We start from the raw sequence: 24,964 nt of genomic DNA, 5'->3' as shown, positions 1-24,964 counted from the left end.
TGGTCCCGGGTTCGACTTTGTTATTCGAGTCCGATATTTGTAGGAGCTGGTACTCACAAGCCGATCGTTTCACTATTTCCATTTCACTCTACTCTGGCGAAAATGGCGATCAAAATCTTCGGGGTTTTCTTCTTTGCTCGACTCCTTGCCTCCCCTATCCTCCAAGGTTTATAAATCATCTTCTAGATTTAGATCTCTTCGCTTTAGTTTTTAACATTAATTAAGCTATATATGCTTATCAATTCAATTATTTTCTGCTTGCATGTTTTACTGCGATTGTATTGATCTGTTCCATCGGGATGCTACTCGATTGTCTTCTTTTGGTATATTTATTTTACTTTCCGCTTTACATCCATACGAGAGATGATTTGCTACTCTCGGTTTACCATTTTTGTTCAGACTCACGGTTGCATTGTAATTTGTATGGTCGAGATATTTCCATTAATTTATCTTTTTCGTGGTTTCTGAAAAAGTTGATGCATCATTCCTCTAGAATTTTTCTTACTGGTATTTTACTGGCTCGTAAAAGTTCAGTTTAGCATTTCAACTTTTTTGTCTAACAAAAGGCAACGGAAATAGAGCTTGTAAAGTACTCTGATATTTCTGTAGCATTCATGAAGTCAGTATTTTTTTTTGTTGATTTCCTTTTTCCCCCGTAAATTAATAAATAAATGAATTTCCTGTATTGCTTTATATTATGTTGTGATGTAATTTTTCTTTTGTGTAATAGTTGTTAGGTGTCAATCTGAAGCAGAGGCAGATGTTACAGAAGCTGCCGAAGGATGTGAGCTCGGGGTTGTTGGCGAGGATGTTCAAGATTTTGGTTATGGGAATTTTGTTTCATCTCCGGGAGTTGAAACCGTCAGTTTCCCCCCCAAAGAATAGCGCCAAATGTAATGACTTTTACATGCTGCTTGTGGGATTTTGTTGTTGTATGATTTTGAGAGATGTGCATTCTTATGAATGGGCTAACCTTTTTCTTTCCTTGGGCAGTGGTTCAGGCCGGAGAAGACACTGAAATGCTTGTTGGGACGGAAAATGATGGTAATTACTAATTATTTTATCTTCACAGTTTTACTGGCTTGTTTTATAACGAAATGTGATGTTATATGTTGAAGTGGTAACTCGTTTTTTTTTGTCTTTCATTGTCTATGCTTAAATGCTTACCTTTTTTCAATTAGCCATGTGGGGCTGTCTTCTCTCTTTGCTTAGTGTACCTCTTTAAATTGCAGGTGAGTTACCTGTGAATGTTATTGCCGTCACAGGCAGTGTTCATCTCCCTTTTGACCATCGTATGCTTGTTCAAAATATAACAACACTGGTAATCATAAATTTTTTTAAGATTTTGCTGGTTAAAGTTTTCTAGATCAGTTTCCATTTCGATAAATTTCTATTATTACCTAAATAAAATGGTATGCTCATTGAGTTCGTTCTTCTAGATCATTTTCATGATTGTGCTTGCTTACCCCATGTCTACAATGTTAAAGGCATCAAATCATGCATGTTCTCTTGTAACATCTACATTGTAGCTGATTATATTATGATGGATGGATGGATGTTGAGCTTGCGTTGAGATGCTTTACCTCTGTTTAAGAAACAATAGAAGAGAGTTTGGCAATTATTTAGAGATGCTTTACCTCAGTTTAAGATAACAATGGCAGAGAGTTTAGCACTAGTGTGGATTTTCCTATTTCATTAACTGTTATTGTAGATCTTACAATGCTGTTACTGTTTAGTTGGAGGCTGAGCTTGTAATCACAGTTTAGACATTCACACTCAAATTGCTCATTGTACAATTAATATGTTGTGCCACTGGTTTTGACTTTGTGCTTTTTTTTTATGAATTTATTTCCCTTTCATACTTTGTTATCAAATGTTTGTTGCATTATCTGAAAAAGATCTTCAATTATCTTGGTGTTTCACAGCCTACATTGTTGGATGGAAACTGCCTGTTACATTTGCTTGTAGATTCAATAACTGAAACTCTGTTTTAATGTAGGCCTTTAACAATGCAACTGTACCCCCTTCAAAGCAAGCTACTTTCCCTTGCACATTTGCGGTTAGCAAGTACTTACAGGTAATGGTTACTCTGAGAGTTTTATTCCCTAGAAGGCTACAAGTGTGTATAGGATCTTTATGATGATTCAATTAGGAACCAATGGTTTGTTCGGTTCGATGTGTTATATAGAATTTGACACTCGGTAATTGTAAAAATTCTGTAAGCTGGTTTTGTGTCAAATGTTTGATATATAAAAGACTGTCCTGTCAACTTAAATGCATACTGGTTGAACTAGTGATTGGAGGTCCCACTGGTTTAACCTCCATTCTTTTCTTTATTCGTTGGAGAAGGATTGCTATTGCTGTTAAGCTTACACGTTTAGAACTTTGATGCAGCCTGGAACTTTTGATCTTGTGGGTATAATTGTCTATGAGATTGACCAACACCCATACCAAACTACATTCTATAATGGTACCATTGAAGCTGTTGAGGCTGGTGGTTTCCTGAGTGTGGAGTCCGTTTTTCTTGTTACCCTTGGGGTTGCACTTCTCGTTCTACTCGGTTTACGGCTTCAAGGTCAATTTCAGCATTTCTCCAAGGTATTCTACTTGTGCCACCTTACTACTGATATATTTATTTATTCCAGTAACTACGAATAAGATGCAATTAACACATGTTTGAGACTAGGGATGGCAAACGGGCGGGTCAGGTGCGGATACCCCCTCCCCCATCCCCATACCCACCTAATATTTTTCAATCCACCACCCGCCCACTACCCATGATGGTACAAATTTTCAAATCCACACCCGCTCACGCGGGTACATTTTCAAATCCATCCCTACACCCCACTAGCGACATACCCATCTAGACCCGCCTGACAGAAAACTAATGGGATGTTGGAGTTGGTTCCCAGACAGTTCGTGATGGGGTAGCAACGCATGCTTCAATTTGTCAGAGGAGTGGCTCTACGAATGTTATGGAGACAAATTGTAGGGAGCATGTAGTCGCAGAGCTGGATTGTTGAGTTGCTTTCGATGTTAATGCTCATAGTGCGCCTAATATGGGTTTTGAGGGGGCTAAAGAACATGTAAACTTCTGCTTTTGATGTTAATGCATATAGTACGACTAATTTGTGTTTGGATGGGCAGCATGGGCTAAAGAACATGGAAAGTGACGTGGTTAGTGAGATTATGGGTTTAATCAAAAAGCCAAATATTTCCCTAATTAAAGACCATATTAAAGACTAAATATCCTTAATATTTGGTTAAATTATATGTTATATATTTATACAATATTAAAATTTATAAATTAGTCTCTAAAATTACACCTAAATTCATAATGGTCCAAAATTTAATAGATATTTAGCTGGGCGGGCGGATGTGGGGCAGGAGGATGCGGGGCGGGCAGATGCGGGGCGGGTAATGTCTCAAACCCATTACCCGCCCACCACCCACGATGGGTACCACTTTATAAATCCACACCTGCCCACTACCCGCTAAAATTATATCCATCCCCGCTCCAATTGGAGCGGATGCGGTGCGGAATCCACGAAACTAGACCCGTTTGCCATCCCTATTTGAGACTAGTTATTATATGATCCACTTCCTCATAGACGGAGCACAGGACATCCATGTATCCATGGAGAAAAATCACTATTCTTTTAGCATGAATGACATGTTTGTTTTTATTATTTTGCTAGAAAACTAAGAGGTCCCCAAAAGTTGAAGTCGGAACCGGGAGTAGAGATGCCTCACTGGACGAATGGCTTCAGGTTAGCACTTACGCATCGTTATCACTTACCATAATTTCCTTACGGTGATAGATTTGCTTTCGTAATCACTCCTTTGAACCCTCTGTTCATTCTATGATCATCCATTAGTTCTAAAAAAGAATGCCTGATGATATCGTGTTTTGGCTTTCAGGGAACTGCTTACACTCGATCAGCATCCAAATCGAAGAAGTAGATGGGTAGGGCTTGTGGAGTGGAGTCAGGCTAATTGTAAACTCATTTCTAGGCATTTGGAGAGTTTTAAAGTGAGGGCACAAATAGTTTGAGAATTAGGCCAGGGAAAAGGCATTGCTCGCTTGCTGTTGTAGCATGCGAAAGATTTGTTTTCTTTTTTTCAATTTCATATTTAATTTTAATGAGATTCTAAAATTGAGCCTTTTTGAAGCAAACAAAGCGTGTATGATGCACAAATAACCCGAGGAATTATGACCATAGTAATTATAATTTAACCTTTTCGGGTGTAATTATGCTTTCAGTCCCTATACTCTTTGCATGTTTAAAATTAAATTTAATAATTTAACTCAAAATAATTTATACGTTAAATTAAAATCGAATCATTGAACATGAAATAACAATAACCTCAAACTGTGGAGGGTTTTATCTGCTTTTACAATGTGTTTGTGGTAAACACTTGTAATACGTTTTTTTTCTCTTCAATGGTAGATTTGTGTCTTCAGATTCAGAGGGTGCTTATTTATTTATCATTGAGAGTCAGTTGATCAACGAGTCACTATTGTTGTAAGATTTTTATCTTTCACGGTTGACAATGGTGTATGTTTGCATTTATCATTTATTCGAGTTGTTTGATTGAGTTTTTAATTATTTCTTAGTATGATCGTTTTTTATTCTAAATTGATTAATTAATACACTTGGATAATTTTAAGAGAAAATTTTAATTTATTAGTTTATTCTTATTTTGTAGATAATTTTAAGATATTATTTATTTAATAAAACTAAATCAATTTATTAATTTGAAAAAGAGAAATAATTAGAACTCAAAAACAAACTCGTGTTATTAGTTTATTCTTATTTTGTACACTAATTGTTTATTCACATAACTTTCACACTAATTTAAATTGACCATATGAGTAAAGTGTTCTTTTATTCTAAAAAGTGCCACAAAAACTGAAAGGTCGTCAAATTACCAATTAGATTTTAATTAGTAAATAAAAAAACAGAGATATGAAATTTTAAACATGTGAAGAGTATGAGGACTGAGAGAACAATTAAACCGTTCTTCTTTAACTCCTGTAAACGGGGAAACTCCCTTGAGATTGATTGAAAAGATTAAAGGAAACTTCCTTAGATTCAGTTGATCCAGTTCTTATCAACGATGAAGGCAAGGATGAGCGTAAGTTAGTAAAATAACGCGCGAAGCAGGGGATCCGTTAATCTACTGTTAAGTGTACCGTACAAAAATTGATAAAGGGGAAGTTTCCAACAACACGACGGATCAAAGAGAATAAAAAGAAATTTTGTTCAATTGAATTATTCTTCTACGGAGGGAAAGAGGGTTTAAGCTTCTTTCTCTCTTTCCTCATTTTATTATTAATTCATTAATCTTTAATTCATTTTGGCGGGAATTCGATTCATCTGTTTTTTTAGGAATAATTACTATTATTATTTAAGCGTTGATTGATTATTGATGTGATCGAAGAGCAATGTGCGGATTATCTGAAAATTCGAAGGGAGTGATATTAGCAGTGGCGTCAAGCGCTTTCATCGGCTCGAGTTTTATCTTGAAGAAGAAAGGACTCAAGCGTGGTGGTATTTCTGGTATTCGCGCTGGTCTGTTTTCTCTTTGCTTTTTCTTTAATGAATAACTTTAATCCATGATTTGACGCGTGACTACTGCTGGGTTTGTTTTCGTTTTATTCGAGTGGAGCTATTTGTTTATTGAAATTCATTTTCAGATGTAAAACGTTCGATTTAGAAGGAAATTCAAGAAAGAAGTTGGGATATGTCGATCATACATATGACTATTGAGATTTTGCAATACAAAAATGCACAATAAGATCTGAGATCGACGTAGTTGCTTCCATAAAAGAATTTGTAAATATCAGATGTAGTGGATATTCCATAGATTCAGCTGATAGTTTTGTTTCTTTGTCGTATTGTATTGTATGATTCAGTAGCAGAATTCTTCTCTGTTTGGATAACAAAATTCACCATCTATTTCCTATGGTATTATAACATAGGCGTTGGAGGTTTTACCTACTTACTAGAGCCACTATGGTGGGCAGGGATGATAACGAGTAAGTCGATTTACTCTCTACAATCTTTCATATCTCCAAACATATAAGCATGATGAATTCAAATTCCTTGGTGAATTGATTATCGAGTTTCGTTCTGATTTCCATATGAATAGTGATCATCGGAGAGATTGCAAATTTTGTAGCATATATCTATGCTCCTGCAGTTCTAGTTACCCCACTTGGTGCTCTAAGTATAATTGTTAGGTAAGATTCTTTTGTTGGCTGTAACTTCTTTAGATATTATTGAATCTCCATCTATTTTTATGTTCTCGAATCTCGATAGCTTACAAGCTTTATGGATTTCAACAGTGCTTGCCTGGCACACTTTCTGTTGAAGGAACGGATTCAGAAAATGGGGATTGTAGGTTGTGTGTCCTGCATTGTCGGTTCAGTGGTGATTGTAATTCATGCACCCCAAGAGGAAACCCCAAGTTCTGTACCGGACATTTGGACTCTAGCAACACAACCAGGTTTGGCCCTTCTCTTTATATGTTTTATTCTTTGTTGTTAAACTCATTGTGAGTCGTTGATTATTGTTCCTTTTCACATGTTTATGTTGTCAGCTTTTCTGGTTTATGTAGCAGCTTCACTTTCAACAGTTTTAGCTTTGGTTTTGCATTTTGAGCCTCGTTATGGGCACACAAATATACTGGTTTATTTGGGAATATGGGTTCTCTTACGGTATGTAGATCTCATTATGAACTTTTCTTGGTAAATCTGAATAGCACCATGGTAGTCACTATGCTGTAAGCACAATGTAAAGGCATTTCTTTCTTGTTTGGTGTCACAGGTTGTTAGCATCAAAGCCATTGGAATTGCTATAAAGCTTACATTGAATGGGATAAGTCAAATTGCGTATCCTCAAACTTGGTTTTTTGTTACAGTTGCTGCAATCTGTGTCGTTACACAATTAATTTACCTCAATAAGGTCAGTATTATTGTCTATTGATTCTGTAATCTTCTTTCTCAATTTCATTTGACTGAATGACTTGAAAACGTATGCTCTACTTATGCAGCTAGAATAGTGTAGTTTGCAATTTTAAGAATTGTGCAAATAAAATTCTAAAGTTGTTCTAATTCTGCATTTATTCCATTCAATTTACCCAGTGAATTTAATGTACGGTTGATATGTCAAACATTGAGAGTATCCTTGCTGTATAACTATGAGCGTTCTCTTTTTCTTTGTAATGCTAAGGCACGATATTTTTGAAGATATATCATATACTTCTATCATATAGAAAGGCTGGTTCGCTCATGCTTGACTGATGTGTATGTATTTATGTTGTAGGCCTTGGATACATTCAATGCTGCACTTGTTTCTCCTGTATATTATGTGATGTTCACAACTTTGACCATTATTGCTAGTGTAATCATGTTCAAGGTAAGTTATTTGATTCATCAGAACTACAAGACTACAGGGCTGTTGCCTGATTACGCTTGACAAGCACGAGTGAATGCTGTTATCCTTTTCTTTTTACAGGACTGGTCAGGCCAAAACGCGGGCAGCATTGCTTCTGAGATATGTGGATTCATCACCGTATTGTCATTGTCGGGAACAATCATACTTCATGTGACAAGAGAACAGGAACCACCTCCTCCAGTAGGTATGTGCAGTGCTAATCCTTTCCCTTGGATATAGGATTTCTAAGGCCATGCATAATTTTAGCAGGCAATACATCTTTCTTATCATTGGACTGCCTCGGCTGTTCAATATATGCACCTGCAACCACATTTTGAAACTTTATACGATATTATAACTACTACAGTAGTCTTTATTTAATAGTAAGAGTGTAAAACAAGACTGCAAACTAGGAATTGCTTCAACTTTCCCTATCAACCTGTTTGGAAATGCTTCACATTGTATTAGGGCTTAGGCATGCTAGCTCTTTCAGTTGAGCTTATATCAAAGCATATATTTACGTCGCAGGAACCGTTACTTGGTTTATTAGTGGCGATTCAATAAAGAATCCTGAGGTTGAACCTTTAATCACTCACCACCGTGTGGACGAGTATTATGAGCCATGAAGTTTCGTTCTAAGATGACTGTTCTCATCTCCCCCACTCAGATCAACATTAAACCTTGGTGGTCTATATATACATGTCGAAAGCGAAGTGAAGCAAAGAAAGTTGCTTTCTGAGGATATAGTTTGTGCTGTTGGGGAAGGTAGTCTCGGAGATACCTTTCTTTTCCCTGACGACTTGCCAATGAGACCCCAAGCGGTATCAGTTAATACGCTATGAATTGGAATCAACTGGTTTTCAATGACAGTAAAATTGGGTCAATTCTAGTTTTAGTCCTTGTAATTATATCCAACTTTGAATTTAATCCATGAACTTTAATTTGTTATAATTTGATTATATTACTATTATCATGTTAGTGATGAAAATGTCAAAAAGATGGGTAACATAAACAGAAATACATTATAATTGGGTAGTTATATAATTTTTAAATTTTGATCCTGATCTAAATCATTTAAGCCAAAATTTACTGTATAAATTATAAATTTAGTTTCTTTTATCCAAATCAATTTTTTTAGATTATTAGTAATATTATTCATATATTGTTTGGTAAATTAAAATTTCAAAATTCAAATACAAGGATTAAAATTCATTAAATTAACGAAAATGAAGAATGAAGAGTATTCGTGTAGTTGAGAATTACTTCTCCCATTCAATTCAACTCGTTGTATAAAATTACTATTTTATGTGTATATATATATAATTGGAGGGTAAAAAATATTAAATGTGCAGTAAAAAACTTGAAATGGTGGCGGTTAAGTTTATTCTCAAAGTCCTCAATTGTATGCATTGCCGTCCTCAATTGAATGCATTGCCGTCCTCAATTGTATGCATTGCCAACCATACTATTGAAATTTGAAGTATTGGATGTTTTGCTGGGGCTATTGACTTAATATAAAAGCATGGAGGCCGAGTATGATTAACAAAGAATTAGGTGGCTGAAATTAGATTGATTGGTGATTATTTCATTTTAAAAAATCAGACAACTTTCCTCAACTACTCAGAATCAGATGACATTGCTCATTTGGTTGAACTAATCAGAGAAAATCCCTAGGAACTCGGTCAGATCAAAACCTGTCGGTAGCAGGATTTGTTGCCGCCTCTAAAAAGAAACAGTTGGAGCCGATATAAAATTATCTCTTCTTCTCTTGTAGTTTAACTGCCTTTGAATCCTTGTCTTCTTGCCTATTTATAAAGCGGATTGTTAAAATTATATATTTTGTAAAATTGTATATTTTTTTGGGTCCAGTCGGGTATTTTCACCCGAATCCGATCCGATCCAACCCGAACATCATCTTTAAAAAACTAACTCGACCCAAACCCGATTTTTAAAAAAAAACCAACCCGTCGAATTCGGATACCATGCCCATCCCTAACTGTACTTCTGGGTTTAAGTTTGGGTTTGGATAGACGAGGGGCAATTGCAAAGTCTTTATATGGTTTGCATGTCAAACAAGCTAAATACAAACGAGGTTCGAGTAAAGAACATGACTCGAGATGCAAGTTGCAAGGAATGTATGGAAGGTTTGGAATCCCTAGATCACGTTCTAAGAAAGTGCAGCTATGCAAAACTGGTTTGGGAGGAGTTAGACGCACGCATACAGGATAACCAATTTGAAGCGAGAGACTTTGAAGAGTGGCTGAAAAGGATCTGCCGGTTGAGAAGAACCAACAATGAAGGAATCGAATGGTGTATTGTGTTCTCAACCACTATTTGGGGGTTGTGGAAAAGTAGAAACGATCACTGACAAGAGAATCGATCCAAGGCAGACAATCCAATACGGAAACATACTAGCAAAAGACATAAAATCGACAAAGATAGCTTCCCACAACCAGATTCTAAAAGAACCTCAATAGGTCAGGTGGAGAAAACCACTGGAAGAAACGTGGTTGTTGAACTCCGACGGAGCATGCAAAACAAATTCGGGCTTGGGACAGTTGAAGGGTTGATCCGCAATGAGAATGGGGATTGAATAGGTGGCTTCACAATGAAAATCAAAATAACTAGCAGTGACCTCGTTGAGCTATGGAGTGTCAGACAAGGACTCGTACTAGCAAAAAGGCTGGAAGCGAGAAACTCATCGTCTATGGAGTGACAAACATTTAATCTAAAACATGGAAGTGAATTGAATCAAAAACTACAAAATGGAAACTCCTCAACGTCTATCTCTAACTTCTATTTCTTCCTACTAAAACGACAGAACTTTTCGCACTAGAAAGTTTTTAGAACCAAATTAGGCCTGTCTGTTCGGTTCGGAGGGTAGGCATGGTTTTGACGCTTGGCCTACAACCAGAATTGTTGGAATTGCACTGGAACACAAAATTCTCTAGCAACCTTTTCCTGCACATTGAAACATGGTAAATCAGGAACAAAATCATAACATTGACATCCAAACAGAACCACAATGTATCATACATAAAACGAAAAAGAAGATTGAAATGAAACATCATTAAAAATGTAGTAACTAAGAGGAAAACAGGAAAATGAGAGTACCAATTTGATGAAGAAACCAATTTTCCAAAAGGCAAATATAACCACAAGCATTTCATAATTCGGAGGTCTCCTACGGAAACTGCTCTCAACCTAGTGTTGAGGGCAACCTATTATCTTTCCTCCCCTTACCCCATTACATATGGGAACAAGGGACAACCATTTTTTTAAATATAACCACAAGCATCAATTAACACAAAGGAAAACAAAATAGTTTTCTCTTTTGTCGTATCTTAAACACATTGAAAGTCGTCTGCTTCTGAATATGAAAGCTCTTGATTTTATCATGGTCCACAAGATAAAAATATATATCCTTGCCAATCTGCTCCGCAAGATCATCATCTCAGGCAACCTAGAACAGTCATATAGCTATAAGTAGTACACTCCACAAGCTAAAATCATTATCTAAATTAATGTCTCAAGCAACCACCTTTATGATAGTGTAAAGGTATGCCTCTTCCTTCTCTTTCTTTTTTTGTTCTTTTTCTTCTTGTTCTTTCCTCAATCTCATCGAACATTTCATATTAGATTTTCAGGAAGGGAACTCAAATAATTCTTAAGACAACATAGAGTACTCAAACTCGCTTGATATGAGCTTGGTAAGAAGCTCATTTGTCATTGCTCTTGATAAAGCAACCCAAGAGACAATCATATTGAAGAACATTGTTTTCTTCAAACCAAACTTGAAAACCTTCTATTCAGTTCGTTGATATACTCAATACCCTTTGGGACCATTGGAATCATAAAACTAACGCTCAACCCTAGAAGTAGTTGGGAGCACATTACCCTAAGATGTTCTGCAATATCCTTCTCATCCACATTACATATTATCTTGTTCTTGTCACTTTGTCGTATATACACCAACATGTATGCATTTGAATGTTTGGTAAATCTAGGAGGAGTATTATTGAATCATGGATTTGTATGGGGTAACTGTCCAATCATAAGGAAATTCCATTAAAATTGAAACCTCAAGGATACATATAATTTAAAGCTGAAAGGCTGAATGCGGAAAATTCTTTTTTTTTTTAAAAAAAAACTGTTCAACAAAAGGTACCTCTTCCCTACCATATTGCTCCTCTAATGCCTATATTCGTTGGTTACTTTTTCATCATCAAATTTATGCCTGAAAAACACACAAATTGAATACATTAACCTTATAAAGGAAGTAATATTTTCACGACTCTGAGCTCCTAGGCAAACCAGGCATATGTAAGCTGTGAAGACAGTACCTTCAAAACAATCAGCATTGGCTAATTAATAATCATGCAGCAACCTAAGAATTTAACATTTTATTCATTTTTCCAAAAACTTATTAAAAACATATCTGACAATTTTTATTTTATTTTTTTGCTTAGTAGAACATTATGCATAAATTTGACTGAAGCAGTTGGTAAAAGTTCAATGCGATTTATACTACAATACTTGACTACTACCATCAAATCTGTCCATTGTTGGTCCACCAAGAAATACCTCAAAACATCATCAAAATTGGCTACACATAGGCTCTGCCCATTTGTACATTTTGGCCATTTATAAATTTTCAAAATGTGAAATTTCTGCTATATCTGAAAGTTCTCAATGAACAAGCATACAAATACGCCCTAAGATGCTTCAGAAGATGATCCATACCACTGATCAGAAAGAATCAGATATGCATATAATAATGTCCACCATGCACACCACCACTGTGAACGAGGACATTGTAAACAAACTTAAAGATCAGAGTATCAGACATAATCTTAAGAATAAAAAAAAGATAAGAGTAATATTTGTAGCCTATAAAATTGTGCGTCGGAAATTTGTCTACCTAGCGATTATCAGAACATTGAAGGGAAAGAACAGAGAAGACAAGATGAATGCTTATTGTTATAGGCACCTGTGAAGCGTGTAAAGATTCCACTCCTACCAGCTTCTGGTGATAGGTATTTCCATCATCTTGGTCAAGATCAAGTTGCAAAGAGAACTCATAACGGTCATTAATCTACAAAATTAGTGGAAAGTTTCAGTTCAAAACAGTATGCCCTTAGTAAGGTAGTGATTATCTTGATCCATATTTAAAAAAAAAAGGAAACTATTCATTTATTATTGTTTTCTATACCAACCGAAGGGCAGGTATGAATAGTAAGGCCAGTAGAAAAGTAAAAATGGCATGATACTGATACCATTTCGATTTATAATAAAAACAGAATAATATTGACTACACTGGTTTTAGAACTCTTAACAGAACATGCCAAACGATTGTAGAACTCAAGATAACGATTATCATTCATAACATTCATTTGGGTATCCTAGGGTTAAACAAGAAGATGAACTAATGGCTTCTATACCTATAAAAAGAAAATGATTTAAATGTATTTGAAATGTGCATTCAGCACTAATAATGGAGGCTCTTGGACTGCAAATGACTTATAGATTAAATAGAACCACATAAAGCTAAGATGTTATAACTACTAACCTTGATCATTATGTCTCGCATAAAATCATATTCAGATCGTTTAAGCTGAAGTTGAAGAACTGGAGGGAAATCAATGAACAACACACCCTTCGTAGCATCCTGAAATAACATCATCCAAAATCAAAATGAAGTCATTTAAATGGGAAAAGATGTAACATGTAATCAGATACGATGTCCAACACAATACAAAAAGAAAAAATAAATTAATGTTTGGGTCAACAGAAACTGTGAAAGTCATTCAGATACTACAAAACACAACATTTTGCTACGTATCAAAATAAATTAAGGTATTCAAAGAAGTAAACCTATCAAAATAATTATTTTACTAGAAAAGAGTACCTTCTATGAGCTGGTCGTTGCCGGTCATATCATAGAGTGGCACAAACATTTCCCTTATCTTCTTGTTGAAAAAAAGAGTAATCAAGAAAATTTCAAGAATAACTAAATCAGAAACGAATCCATAGAGAAATCAGAATTGAAGAGAAAGGAAAGAAACCTTAAAGAAACTCTAAATGCATCAAATTAGTTAAAAAGAAAACAACTGAAAAGAAGAGAGAAAGATAGAAAGCGAGTAGAACGATGGGTGAAGGGGTATTGACAGCCATAGATACGGAATTGAGAGGTAAATGGAAAGATATGAAAATAAGGGAAGATTTCTTTTCATGTTTTGGAGGTATTCTAATTGTATGGGGACGAATTTATACTACTCCGAGGGAAGATTTTATACCGTTATAACATTAATTGAAGACTTGATAGAAGAAAGAAAAGTAGGCGCGTATTTTCGAAATATTTTTTTATATTTTTTTTTGTATTTTGTACCGTTATGACATTTGCATATGTGCAAATATAAAGTTAATATTTTTAGGAAAAAGAACAGTTGAATTCTATATTAGATATTGTCTTCCATTTATATAGGATTTAAAAGATTTTATACCAATTTCACATCTAATTAACACATGATAGTGACATTTGAATTACCATTTTTTGTTTAATGGCCCATAAATAATGATAAATAGGATATCTTTTCAATTTTACAAATGAATAAAAAAAGACGAAAGAAGAATCATCATGCTTTTACCTCTTTCTCTCCTCCCTCTTCAATGCTTTTGCAGTTCTTTCATGGGATTTTCTCTATTGAAAAGATAATCTTAATTGATTCTTTTTATTTGGGTATATAAATATAAAATATTATATTAATCTCATAAATTAACGTTCATATTTCCAACTCGAACTCACCTGGTTTATTCGTCTAACTGGAATCAAGGATAGACGTAGGCCAAACCCGCAAAGCTAGTTCCAGTGAGCCACTAACACACCGACAAGTAAAAACTCTGAAGGTTTTAGTCCGTTTTCCCTGAAACATCAGCACTTGGGTTGTTGTAGGAAGTCTCTAATGTCGAAGACAGAATACGTGAGCCCCGAAGGTCTCCGATTGGACGGTCGCCGTCCCATGGAAGTAATCTTTCCTTTCCTCTCTTCATTTTTCTTCTAATTTTTTACCCTTTTTTTCATTGGTTTTCTCTTTCTCAGATGAGACAACTTCGTGCAGAGATCGGTACCGTAGCCAAAGCTAATGGGTAGGCGCCGAAATCATAACTTGTTTTCCTTAGCTCCATATTTCCAATATCTATGATTCCCAGCTGTTTTTTTCCTCTCTTTTTTTCTTATTTTAATATTCACAGTTCTGCTGTTTTTGAGATGGGCAACACCAAAGTCATTGCAGCAGTGTATGGTCCTAGAGAGGTAACCTTTTGATTTAATGGTTTCCATGGGAATCTTCACATTGAGATTTCTTTTGTTTTTTTCTGAATTTGATTATCTGTTTTAGTTTAGTTGTTGGTTTGTTGTCGATGATGAATGTAACTCTGTTTTCCAGGTGCAAAATAGGAGCCAACAACTTAATGACCAGGCACTGGTAATGTTCTTCAAGTTGTATGTCTAATTGTTGTTGTTGTGACTTTAAACAATCTCTGGTTTATATATGTGAGGGGTATCAGGTGCGCTGTGAATACAGTATGGCTAATTTTAGTACCGGAGACCGAATGAGGAAACCAAAGGGTGACAGGTGAACTATTTTTCGATTTCCTTTTTCTTATAATGATGATAAAGTAAGACTACAGTGTGTTCAATCCGATAGAAGGAATATAGAATCTGATTTGTTTGTGGAACAGTAGATCAAGACACATAAATTATGTCCGTTTTCGTGTTTTTAAAGGCGTTCTAGTAGTATCAAGAGTGATATCTTTCATACGGAGATGTTAAAATTACAGAGTATTTATGCATGATATAATTGATTGAAACTAGGTTTGTGGAGAATAAATTATATTACTTGATGACACGGATCTTTCTTTCTACACTTAGGCGGTCAACGGAGATATCACTTGTCATCCGCCAGACCATGGAGGCGTGCATTTTGACTCATCTAATGCCTCGTTCTCAGGTTTGAATTATACCCTAATTATGTACCACAACTAGCATTGCTTTTCAGTTCTGAATTGTTCTTAATTACTCATATTTCTTTTACCGGATCGATATATTTGTTCAAGTTCTTCAAGCCGATGGAGGTAAAATGAAACGCATCCAAACTTCTTGTTGATCATTGGCTTAGTTTACATTTTCATATTATGCAACTGCAACTTTGTTCTCCACTCCAACCAACTTGTGTTTTAATGGCACCATTGCATAAATCGACCACATAGTTCTGTGCTTTTCCCTTATTTGTTTATTCTATTACCTGGTTCTCTCAGTATAAAAGGAAAAAGAAGCATAAGCATATTAAATGTATCTTCAGGAACTAGATCCGCGTGTATCAATGCTGCAACTTTAGCTCTCGCAGATGCTGGGATCCCAATGCGTGATATTGTCACTTCTTGCAGTGCTGGGTATCTAAATAGCACTCCCCTGCTAGGTCAATTGACTTCTTCTTCCTCTACTTTTTTTCCATTCGAATAGTTGAATTAATATTTGTTGTATATGCAGATTTGAACTATATTGAAGACAGTGCTGGAGGCCCCGATGTAACCGTAGGGATCTTGCCTAAGTTGGACAAAGTGACTCTACTTCAGGTTTTTGCTTGCTATGTCTCAGTTTCCTCATTCACTTTTTTTATTCGGGTTTGGTTTACATGAGACTATTGACTAAGCCAAAATATAGATGGAGGCTAAGTTACCAGTGGATATCTTCGAAAATGTCATGGGACTTGCGGTTGAAGGCTGCAAGGCTGTAGCAAACTACATTAAAGAAGTAAGGACATTCTTTTTATCTGTTGATTCCTCCATTTCTATTAAAATTTTCTTGTACATGACTTGTATGGTAACCACGCCTAGAAACATAAGATTAAACGTCGATTCCTTTGCTTGGCAGGTATTACTCGAGAATACCAAGCAACTGGAGTATCGACGAGGTCTATAAATCTATATTAGCAGTGTAAGAAAAATACGTAAGCGAGAGATGGCTGGTTAAGTGTCTGTTGTGTTTCAAGGCTGTATTGGCATTGAGATTAAACATGATTTTCAGAGCTGTTTTAAACTTTTTAAGACATTGTTGTGTCAAAGCCGTTGACCCCTTTTTCTTCAGTTATTTGTTTGGCCGCCATGTGATGGAGTGGTTCTTTCTTGTACAAAAAAGGAAAAAAAAAACAAAATTGTGTGGCTGCTGGGATTCGAGCCCAGGGCTCTACGGCCACAACGCTAAACTACAGCCACAAGTTGGTTAGATGATGGAGTTAGCAAATAACATACTTGCAAATAGGACAGGCAATGAGAAAGTGAAGCAAACAAACATATAAACTAGTAGGAAAAAGAAAAAGGGAAATTAGGGTAGCAATTGTATTTTTCTCAGATTATATCTTCAAACGCTTACCCATTGGCTTTAAACAAAAGGGGGATAAGGAGAGGAGACAAAAGTAAAGGGACCTGTCTGAAAAGGCATAAAGTGGAATCATATCTACACCCTAAACGCTGCCTCAGATAGTCCAAGACTCTTGGTATTAGGGTACACGGTTGGATAATTTTTTTGTGTTGAATTTTCAACCATGTAACAGTCACCAACTTATTTTGTCAAAGTTCTCTGGCCATCAACGTCCATTCGATCAATTCAAGCATAAGTGTTCAAATTGTATAATCACATGGGTGTCGGCCTAATCGACCCCATTCGTCCAGAGAACCCGTATGAATAACAATGATCCATGCAAAATCTACTTGTTTTCTTAAATATTATTTGAAAATATCACTTTATAGACCTTTTTGACTTATTTTATTACAAGATGATTTCAGGGATTAACGACTTATTTCATGACTTTCTATAGGAAAATGGAAGGTTGAATTCCCTGTAATCGTGTAGGAAAATGGAGATTCAACTCACTCTCACTCGAAGTTAACCACTTCATTGTCCTCTGTTCCGCCATTGTTGCGTCCTTATCCATTTTCTGAACCTTAAACCCAGATATTTCACGTTCACAAAGCTCCATTTTTAAATCTTTTAACGCAACTTAAAGTTTCAAATTGGCTTTGTCTAATAGATGTTGTGGAAGGATGAGGATGATGCTTTGCTAAAGCAGGCCCTTGCATTGTCAATGAATATCCCTGGATCTGATTCTTCTGTTGGTGATGCTGAGATGTCTGAGGCTACTAATGATCAGGAATTGGCCATGGGTATGTCCTGTTATTTGTTTGTTGTCTTAACATATCTAGAGGTATGCTTATCAAGCTACTTAGCTGATTTTCAAAGGAGAAACTGGTCACATATTCTTTTCTTTCTGAAGATTTACAAAATGCTTTTATAGTTTCTGTGTCATATGGATGGTCTGCACAACTGTGGCAGCCACGTCGGTCTCAAATTTTATTATCTTGCTAAGTCCTACCAATCAAGTATCACCAAAGAACTAAACATGCTAGGTTTAGTGCACAAGTTTTTCACATTCTTTTAGATTTAATGCAAGGGTAGTAGTTATATAAGCCTTATGTTAATCTGCATTGGATCTTTATCTGGTTTAAGATATGCTCGACTCCAAAGTAGGCATGTAAATGAACCGAACGTTCAGTGAACCATTCGGCAGGAAGTTCATCTATGTTTGTTTATTTATTAAACGAACGAATATGAACAAGATTTTATGTTTGTTTAATTAAATGAACGAATACGAACAAATGGCTCATTCGTTCATTTATGTTCGAGAATGTTTGATAATTTGTTCGCTTATGTTCGTTCGTTTATATTCAACCCAATCTCCAAATCCGTTTATAAGATTAAGACATAATAAATTTTAACCTTAAACTCGTTAATATTTTAAAACCCAAATAAAAAATACCCAAATCAATTAAAGAAAATATAAAGCCTAAAATTATTTGGAAAGAAAAAAACTTTTTTCAAATACAAACCCAATTAATTTTATGCTCGTTCATTTATGTCCATTTACATTCGTCCGTTTGTGTTACTTTATTAATTTAATGAACGAACATGAATGATCACCTGCACGAACAAGATACATTTCTTAACGAACGAACGCAAACAAGAAATTTCGTTTGTTTAATTGTTTGTGTTCGTTCGGCTAAAGTTAAACGAACTAACATGAACATGGCTCCGTTCGGTTCGTTTATATGCCTACTCCAAAGTCCTACTTGTAGTGATATAAATGCCAGCCAAATGCATGCATTGATGTGATCGAATTCTAAACTAAATAGCAAATGGTCTGTTTCTTGCATGCAGCACTTCAGATGTTCATGCTGAACGGTTCAATAGATCAATCAGAAGAGTCAGATGTCAGCAAGGTGTTGGGAGATCAGTCTTTTATGCCATCCATCATTTCATCAGTAAGTCCAGTCGAATTAGCCTTTTCAAAATTCACAATTGGTTTTTTCTTTGGTTGCCAGTATACTGATGTGCTATGACTCTTACGGCTTCTAGGAGTTGACCCAAATGTGAAAGATTTGCTATTTTCATTGCCAGCCCAGTCTGAGGTTTGATCCTAATCTACCTTCGAGTCGGCTGTTTTTATCTCGGTAAGGAGTTATGTTTCCTTTTTGTAGCCTTGAAGTCCTCGAAAGATGGAATATAGGTTTAATATCTTAACATTCATGTCCAATTCTACATCTGATTCAAAGGGAAAAAGCAAATAAGGAATTATTGGTTGGTGTTTTACTGCAAAGACTAGACCTGTTAATTATGATCCGAATTTTGAAACCCGAACCCGAAAACTCGATCAAACTAATTTGAGCCTAAATTCAGTTCAGGCACGAGTATAAGTGTTAGACATGGGTATGTCTTTCTTCCCATCCTCATCTAAATAGTTAGGTTTTAGCTTTTGTTATGGTACCAGTGCGGTACATCCAACCTGGTGCCAGTTTCTTTAACCTCTTAACAAATAGAGAAAGGTTAAAAATATGCCACCAGTCCCTGTAATTTAGCAAAGTTTGAGTTTTAATCCTTTTACTTTTCGGCTTACTAACATGCAGTATGTTAAAGTTGGCAAAATGTCAAAGACATGTCGAGTTGAAATACATGTAGGACGGACCAAAAAGGAGGCAGGCAAGACATTGTCCCCTTTGGGATAAAATGGATAAATTACAATTTAGTGTCTCAAAAATTAACAATTTCAAGTTACGAAGAATGATTGTTAGGCTGTTCCCCTACCTCAGTCAGCTACATATCCTTCAGACAAATTTATGGAAGAAGTCGAGCCATCATAGAGATGTGAAATATCGGGATTAATGTTTTGCCTTGAAATCTGTTTATGAAGGAAATAAAATAAACAAAGTTGGGTGACGGCCGGGCAAAGAGCCTGCATGGATTGCCGGTGGTTGGAGAGGTGCATGCATGCAATCCAAGCAAGGCATTTTTTTTTATAGTAAACCAAACTCCTTTTCTTACTAGTTGTTTGTTTGACCATTTTAGCCTTTGTCTACTTGCTTTAGGGGTCCCCCCCCCGATATTTTGATATCTTATAGTCATAAAACATATTTAAAAGTCCTTAGCCCTTAATCTAATTGCCTGTGTTTTCTTCTAATTTTTATCCCAAAATCCCCATGTTCAAAAATCCAATAACTCTAAAGTTAAATATCTATGGTTCGATCCAATAAATATCGAAAATTTCTTGGACACTAGCTTTTACGTAAAGAATACAGAGACAAGAGAGAGAGAGAGGCACAGTATCCCAGATGGGACCACTGTAGTTTTTTCCTACTTTGTTCTATGCTTTAGCTAAAACTTTTTCCCACTTTACATTCATCGAGAAATTAAGAAAAAAAGTTATCTGCATTTTCGTTTTAAACATAAGCTACTTTTGCATCTCTTCTTCCATTTCCTGCATTCATACCTTGAATTGTTAATCTGTTTCTGGAAATGTAAATATTAAAATTTGAAATTTAAATTTATCAGACTTATAAAATAATTGTGTGTTAACAGTTGATTATGTATTGGATTGTAATATTAAGCCATTATATATAAATGATGGTTAGGTCTGTAAACGAACCGAATGTTCAGCAAACGGTTCGTGAATTGTTCGGTGAGAAGTTCGTTTATGTTAGTTTATTTACTAAACGAACGAACATGAACAAGATTTTGTGTTCGTTTAATTAAATGAACGAACACGAACAGATGGTCCGTTCGTTCATTTGCGTTCATGAATGCTCGGTAATATGTTCATTTATGCTCGTTTATGTGCATTCATTTATGTTTAGCTCAATCTCACTAGGCTCGTTTAAAATATTAAAACACAATAAATTTTAATCTGATACCCATAAATATTTTAAAATTCAATTAATTTTAAATACAAATAAAAAATCTTAAAACAATTAAATAAAAATATAATCCTTAAATTGTTAGGAAAGGAAAAAATATATTTTCATTTATGTTCATTTACGTTTGTTTATGTTTATTTACTGTGTTCGTTTTACGTCTTTTATTTTGTTCGTTTATGTTCTTTTACATCCGTTCGTTTATGTTCGTTCATCTATGTTCGTTTATCATTTAAATGTACGAACATGAACGAACACGAACAAATTACATTTCTTAACGAATGAACACGAATAAAAAAATTTTGTTCGTTTTTGTTCGTGTTCATTCATTTGTTCAGTTAAACCTAAATGAACGAGCATGAACATACCCCGTTCGTATTCGTTTGGTTTGTTTACAAGCATAATGATGGTAGGTGATTTCAGTATAGAGCAAATATGGGTGGTGTTTAATATGTTATTTTACTTTGTTTTTAATGATTCAAATAATGGTGAACTATTTACATGACAGGTCTGGTGGCATTGATTGATTCATCAATTTAAGCACAATATATCTATAAATTAGATAATATGTTAAATCTCTTAATATTATGAATAAAATAAAGTTAGATTGAGAGGATCAATTTTATAATCACCCAATCCAATTGATCGATGAATAAATTAAATATTAATGATTATATTAAGAAAATCTCAATAAACCTTAAATGAGAATTTAATTTTCCAAAACAAGACTATTTACTCCACATAAGATAGCTATGGTATTAGACTGAGTTGTAAATAGTACTGAACTTTAGTGGCATTTCCAAAACGTATTTCTTTATAGAAAGGCCCATTGCAGCTTTCGATTCTCATCAACAACGCTTTTCAATTTTCAGCGACAAAAAAAGAGAGGAAAAAAAGGCGAAGTGTTGAGCTCACTCAAACGACTCTTCAACAATGGCTATGGCATTCAAGATGGTACATCTCATTTAGTTCTTTTGTCCTTTGTCTTAGTTTCCTTTTGATTTTAATTATACGTAATCGACTCGATCTCGATTCGACTTGATTTGGGTGTTCGGTGTTTTAGGCCACGACCGGGATGTGGGTGGCCGATGAGTGCAAGAACTCATTCATGGAGATGAAATGGAAGAAAGTGCATCGATACATAGTGTTCAAGATCGATGAAAAATCACGGCTGGTGACCGTGGATAAGGTCGGCGGCCCCGGTGAAAGCTACGATGATTTCGCAGCATCATTGCCCACCGACGATTGCCGATATGCCGTGTTTGATTTCGATTTCGTCACCGTTGATAATTGCCGGAAAAGCAAGATCTTCTTCATCGCATGGTTCGTTGCCTTTCTTATACACTTCGTCACTGGCTATTCTCTTTAGTAGAACACGAGTTGACTATTTTACCCTCTCTAAAATGAGTATTTCATTATTTATACAAGGGTAAAATGGAGATGGTGCATACAAAAGAGAATAATTGGCTTATTATTTTCCTGTCCTGAGTTTAAGAATCAAATAGTTGAGATTTTGAATAGTATTATTTGGGGGCAGGTATCAATAATGGGATAAAATGGGAATTAGAGCATCTCTATGCTTTAGGAAAATATTTTATTTTTAAATAAATTTTTAAAAGTTTTATAAATCTTGATTAATTCATAATCAAATTGAATCAGATCTTTAAATAGAGAGTAATTCTTTTATTGTAAATGGGAATAATTATTACAAAATATTCTCTGTCCCATTCAAATTATCTCTTATTAATCATTTTAATCAAATTATTTTAATTTTATTTTTTTTATTATTTAAAATTTATTATTAATAAAAATAAAAATAGTTTAAACTTTTAGACAATTAGTTTATAAATATACATTTTTATAAATTTTAATTATTTAAAATTGTCAAAATTTTAAAAAGTTAAAAAACATCAACTGATTCAAAAAAATATTGAATTTAACTATCAACGTTAATCAAATAGATAAATTGATAAAATTCTATAGTATAAAAATTTAATTGGATGAAAAATTAGGTTGATTATATATATTTTTTTCTTTTCAAAAGTTTAAAAACTTGTGACCCTTGTAAACCAAATTTTCAATTTTGGCAGTTTGTACATGGTCTATGGGGATAGGGATAGGGATGGGTCAGGTTTTGGCCAACCCTACTTGACCCGAAAATCTTATATCATTCCCAAAAAATATATATCATCCACCCGATCTGATTTTTTGAGAGAAAATCTAAAATCGACCCGACCCTAAATAATAAAAAATATTATTTTTATTCAATAAAAATAGCGACTTAATTGAAAAAAATAATATATAGATGGGTATTATTGTAATTATTTTTAAATATATAAGGTAAAATTATATTTTTTTTCCTGGGTCGGGTATGTATTTTTTACCCTAAACCTGAATCCGACCTAACTCAAACCTGAATTTTTTTAAAAAAAATCTAATCCGATCGGATTAAAACTCATCATATTCAGGTCATTACCCATCCTTAATGGTCTATTTGGATGGATTGATTAAATATGATTTTGAATGGTGATTGATGAGCTTTCACCAAGTCAACACCCCACCTTTTTCATTTCAATTTCTTCTATAAAACCAATGAGAAATTTGCATGCCCACCCACTGAATTGATGGTCCAAAAGCCATTTAAAAATAAAGATGGTGAAAATGGTTTTATTTGTCCATTCAGGTCCCCAACAGCATCAAGAATAAGGGCAAAAATGCTGTACGCAACATCAAAAGATGGGCTGAGGAGAGAGCTTGATGGCATCCACTATGAAGTACAAGCCACGGATCCCACCGAGATGGGGATGGATGTGATCAAGCATAAAGCTTATTAGGACACTCGTTATAGCTGTATAATCATCTTACTTGCTTACCTTTTCATTTTAATCACTCCAACATGTGCTCTTCTCTTCCCTTTTTATGATACATCTTTAACACTTGTGTAATCTCATCTCCAAAATTCTAATAACACTTTCATGGTCCATGTGTACTAATTTGAGGATAAAGTAGGTATCACATCCAACCTTTTCTTTTCTTTAATTATTATTTTAGATTTTTTTTTACAATTTATAAATTATTTTTAAACCTATTGAATGGTATATTGTTTTGGATCGAGTCCTTTTAAGTGAGGTGGAATTAAATTTTGATTATATATTAAATTTAGTTAAATCGGAGTGTTTGATCTTTTAATAAAATTTTGATTTAAAATTTAATATTATGAATATATATAAATAAATTAAAAGAGTCGTTAATTTGCCAGCTCATGACACCCAAAGCATAATGGCTTGGATTGGTGATTAGTCCTTGTCGGATGATGAATTTCAATTACGTTATCCAACAGATATACATACCCACATGGTAGTTACCAATTTTCTAGATTTTTTACATGTGTAAATAATGGTTTTAGTTATTAAATATTCAAACGTTATAAAAATATATCAAACTATTACAAAATAATCAACATTTTTTTATCGAAAGATCACAAAATCAACATTAAATTTATTGAACTTTTATACTTATTATAATATCATATCGACCATTTTATAATAATTCAATAAATTTAATGATATTTTATAATTTTTAAGAATATGAACAACGTCAGATTACAAGCCCTCGACCCTTCTAAAATGATAAATTTATTTTTAAACGATAACATTTTAAATTAATTCATAGATAAAATTATATTCCGGTCCTCATAATTGATAAAGTTTGTGAATTCTATGATATTAGAATCTTTATCTTTCGTTTTATATTTGCCTGGATTGTGACCTCTTAATTCTTTCTCATTAAATTTCGATACCATTCAAGCTCACGTACGTTGATCTTATAAAAATCCAAACATATTCATACTCATCTTATATTCCTCAATATCTTAAAGTCTGATCCAACATTGAATATAAGCAAACAACTAACATACAATTTAGATGCTAGACATGTATGTAGATTAACATGTATAATCTACTATATTAGCAAACAAAACTTACACAATTGTATTATGAATAATGATTTGATGTTTAAATAACTATAAAGGAATTATTCAAGTTTTAACAAATTAAATTATAGAAAATTACCTTCAACATAATATGATTAAGAACTGACTATTGATGTGATGATAAATAACTTGTATTATTTAAGATCTTTATATGCATCAAATATCGACTTTAAACTTAAATAAATCCTTCCTATTTTTTTTTATCGCCAAAATTTATCAAGCTGAAACGTAT

The 24,964-nt window shown here is 34.4% G+C and overlaps 4 protein-coding genes and 1 pseudogene across 5 annotated transcripts; all 5 read left to right on the top strand.

The window, feature by feature from the left end:
• Positions 1 to 4,071, top strand: LOC120214747 (annotated as a pseudogene).
• Positions 4,072 to 5,395: 1,324 nt separating this feature from the next.
• LOC120214788 (probable magnesium transporter NIPA6) lies at positions 5,396 to 8,386 on the top strand. Its single transcript, XM_039212595.1, has 9 exons — positions 5,396 to 5,576; positions 5,987 to 6,043; positions 6,157 to 6,247; positions 6,353 to 6,513; positions 6,607 to 6,713; positions 6,807 to 6,971; positions 7,332 to 7,424; positions 7,524 to 7,647; positions 7,971 to 8,386. The coding sequence occupies exons 1-9, from the start codon at positions 5,450 to 5,452 to the stop codon at positions 8,066 to 8,068; spliced, it is 1,023 nt and encodes a 340-aa protein (XP_039068526.1). The 5' UTR covers positions 5,396 to 5,449; the 3' UTR covers positions 8,069 to 8,386.
• Positions 8,387 to 14,283: 5,897 nt separating this feature from the next.
• On the top strand, positions 14,284 to 16,467 carry LOC120214750 (exosome complex component RRP41 homolog). Its single transcript, XM_039212572.1, has 11 exons — positions 14,284 to 14,467; positions 14,542 to 14,588; positions 14,694 to 14,754; positions 14,888 to 14,926; positions 15,009 to 15,076; positions 15,373 to 15,451; positions 15,539 to 15,575; positions 15,803 to 15,919; positions 15,991 to 16,076; positions 16,165 to 16,254; positions 16,375 to 16,467. Exons 1-11 carry the CDS (start codon positions 14,405 to 14,407, stop codon positions 16,420 to 16,422), a joined length of 735 nt encoding a protein of 244 aa, XP_039068503.1. The 5' UTR covers positions 14,284 to 14,404; the 3' UTR covers positions 16,423 to 16,467.
• An 834-nt stretch (positions 16,468 to 17,301) lies between these two features.
• LOC120214770 (26S proteasome non-ATPase regulatory subunit 4 homolog) lies at positions 17,302 to 19,001 on the top strand. Of its 2 annotated transcripts, XM_039212582.1 has the most exons (4): positions 17,302 to 17,417; positions 17,531 to 17,663; positions 18,715 to 18,818; positions 18,913 to 19,001. In XM_039212582.1, exons 2-4 carry the CDS (start codon positions 17,531 to 17,533, stop codon positions 18,928 to 18,930), a joined length of 255 nt encoding a protein of 84 aa, XP_039068513.1. In that variant the 5' UTR covers positions 17,302 to 17,417; the 3' UTR covers positions 18,931 to 19,001. The 2 variants fall into 2 exon arrangements, with proteins under 2 accessions (XP_039068513.1, XP_039068512.1); XM_039212581.1 differs by lacking the exon at positions 17,302 to 17,417 and having other exon boundaries at positions 17,428 to 17,663.
• Positions 19,002 to 21,602: 2,601 nt separating this feature from the next.
• On the top strand, positions 21,603 to 23,780 carry LOC120214787 (actin-depolymerizing factor 5-like). The gene is made up of 3 exons (XM_039212594.1): positions 21,603 to 21,695; positions 21,805 to 22,064; positions 23,425 to 23,780. Exons 1-3 carry the CDS (start codon positions 21,675 to 21,677, stop codon positions 23,573 to 23,575), a joined length of 432 nt encoding a protein of 143 aa, XP_039068525.1. The 5' UTR covers positions 21,603 to 21,674; the 3' UTR covers positions 23,576 to 23,780.
• Positions 23,781 to 24,964: the final 1,184 nt, after the last annotated feature.

The sequence above is a fragment of the Hibiscus syriacus genome, unplaced genomic scaffold, assembly GCF_006381635.1.
Source record: "Hibiscus syriacus cultivar Baekdansim isolate YM2019G1 unplaced genomic scaffold, ASM638163v2 tig00110108_pilon, whole genome shotgun sequence".
Classification (NCBI taxonomy): Eukaryota; Viridiplantae; Streptophyta; class Magnoliopsida; order Malvales; family Malvaceae; genus Hibiscus; species Hibiscus syriacus.
Note: the sequence above shows the minus strand (reverse complement) of the source record. Positions and strands in the feature narration are given on the sequence as shown.

Coding starts and splice junctions, on each gene's coding strand:
- LOC120214788 (XM_039212595.1), top strand. CDS start 5,450: ATGTGCGGATTATCTGAAAATTCGAAGGGAGTGATATTAGCAGTGGCG. Junction 6,514..6,606: donor GACTCTAGCAACACAACCAG/GTTTGGCCCTTC, acceptor TTATGTTGTCAG/CTTTTCTGGTTTATGTAGCA. Junction 6,714..6,806: donor TGGTTTATTTGGGAATATGG/GTTCTCTTACGG, acceptor CACAATGTAAAG/GCATTTCTTTCTTGTTTGGT.
- LOC120214770 (XM_039212582.1), top strand. CDS start 17,531: ATGTTGTGGAAGGATGAGGATGATGCTTTGCTAAAGCAGGCCCTTGCA. Junction 17,664..18,714: donor TGATCAGGAATTGGCCATGG/GTATGTCCTGTT, acceptor TCTTGCATGCAG/CACTTCAGATGTTCATGCTG.
- LOC120214750 (XM_039212572.1), top strand. CDS start 14,405: ATGTCGAAGACAGAATACGTGAGCCCCGAAGGTCTCCGATTGGACGGT. Junction 16,077..16,164: donor ACAAAGTGACTCTACTTCAG/GTTTTTGCTTGC, acceptor GCCAAAATATAG/ATGGAGGCTAAGTTACCAGT. Junction 16,255..16,374: donor TAGCAAACTACATTAAAGAA/GTAAGGACATTC, acceptor TTTGCTTGGCAG/GTATTACTCGAGAATACCAA.
- LOC120214787 (XM_039212594.1), top strand. CDS start 21,675: ATGGCTATGGCATTCAAGATG. Junction 21,696..21,804: donor TGGCTATGGCATTCAAGATG/GTACATCTCATT, acceptor TCGGTGTTTTAG/GCCACGACCGGGATGTGGGT. Junction 22,065..23,424: donor AAGATCTTCTTCATCGCATG/GTTCGTTGCCTT, acceptor TTGTCCATTCAG/GTCCCCAACAGCATCAAGAA.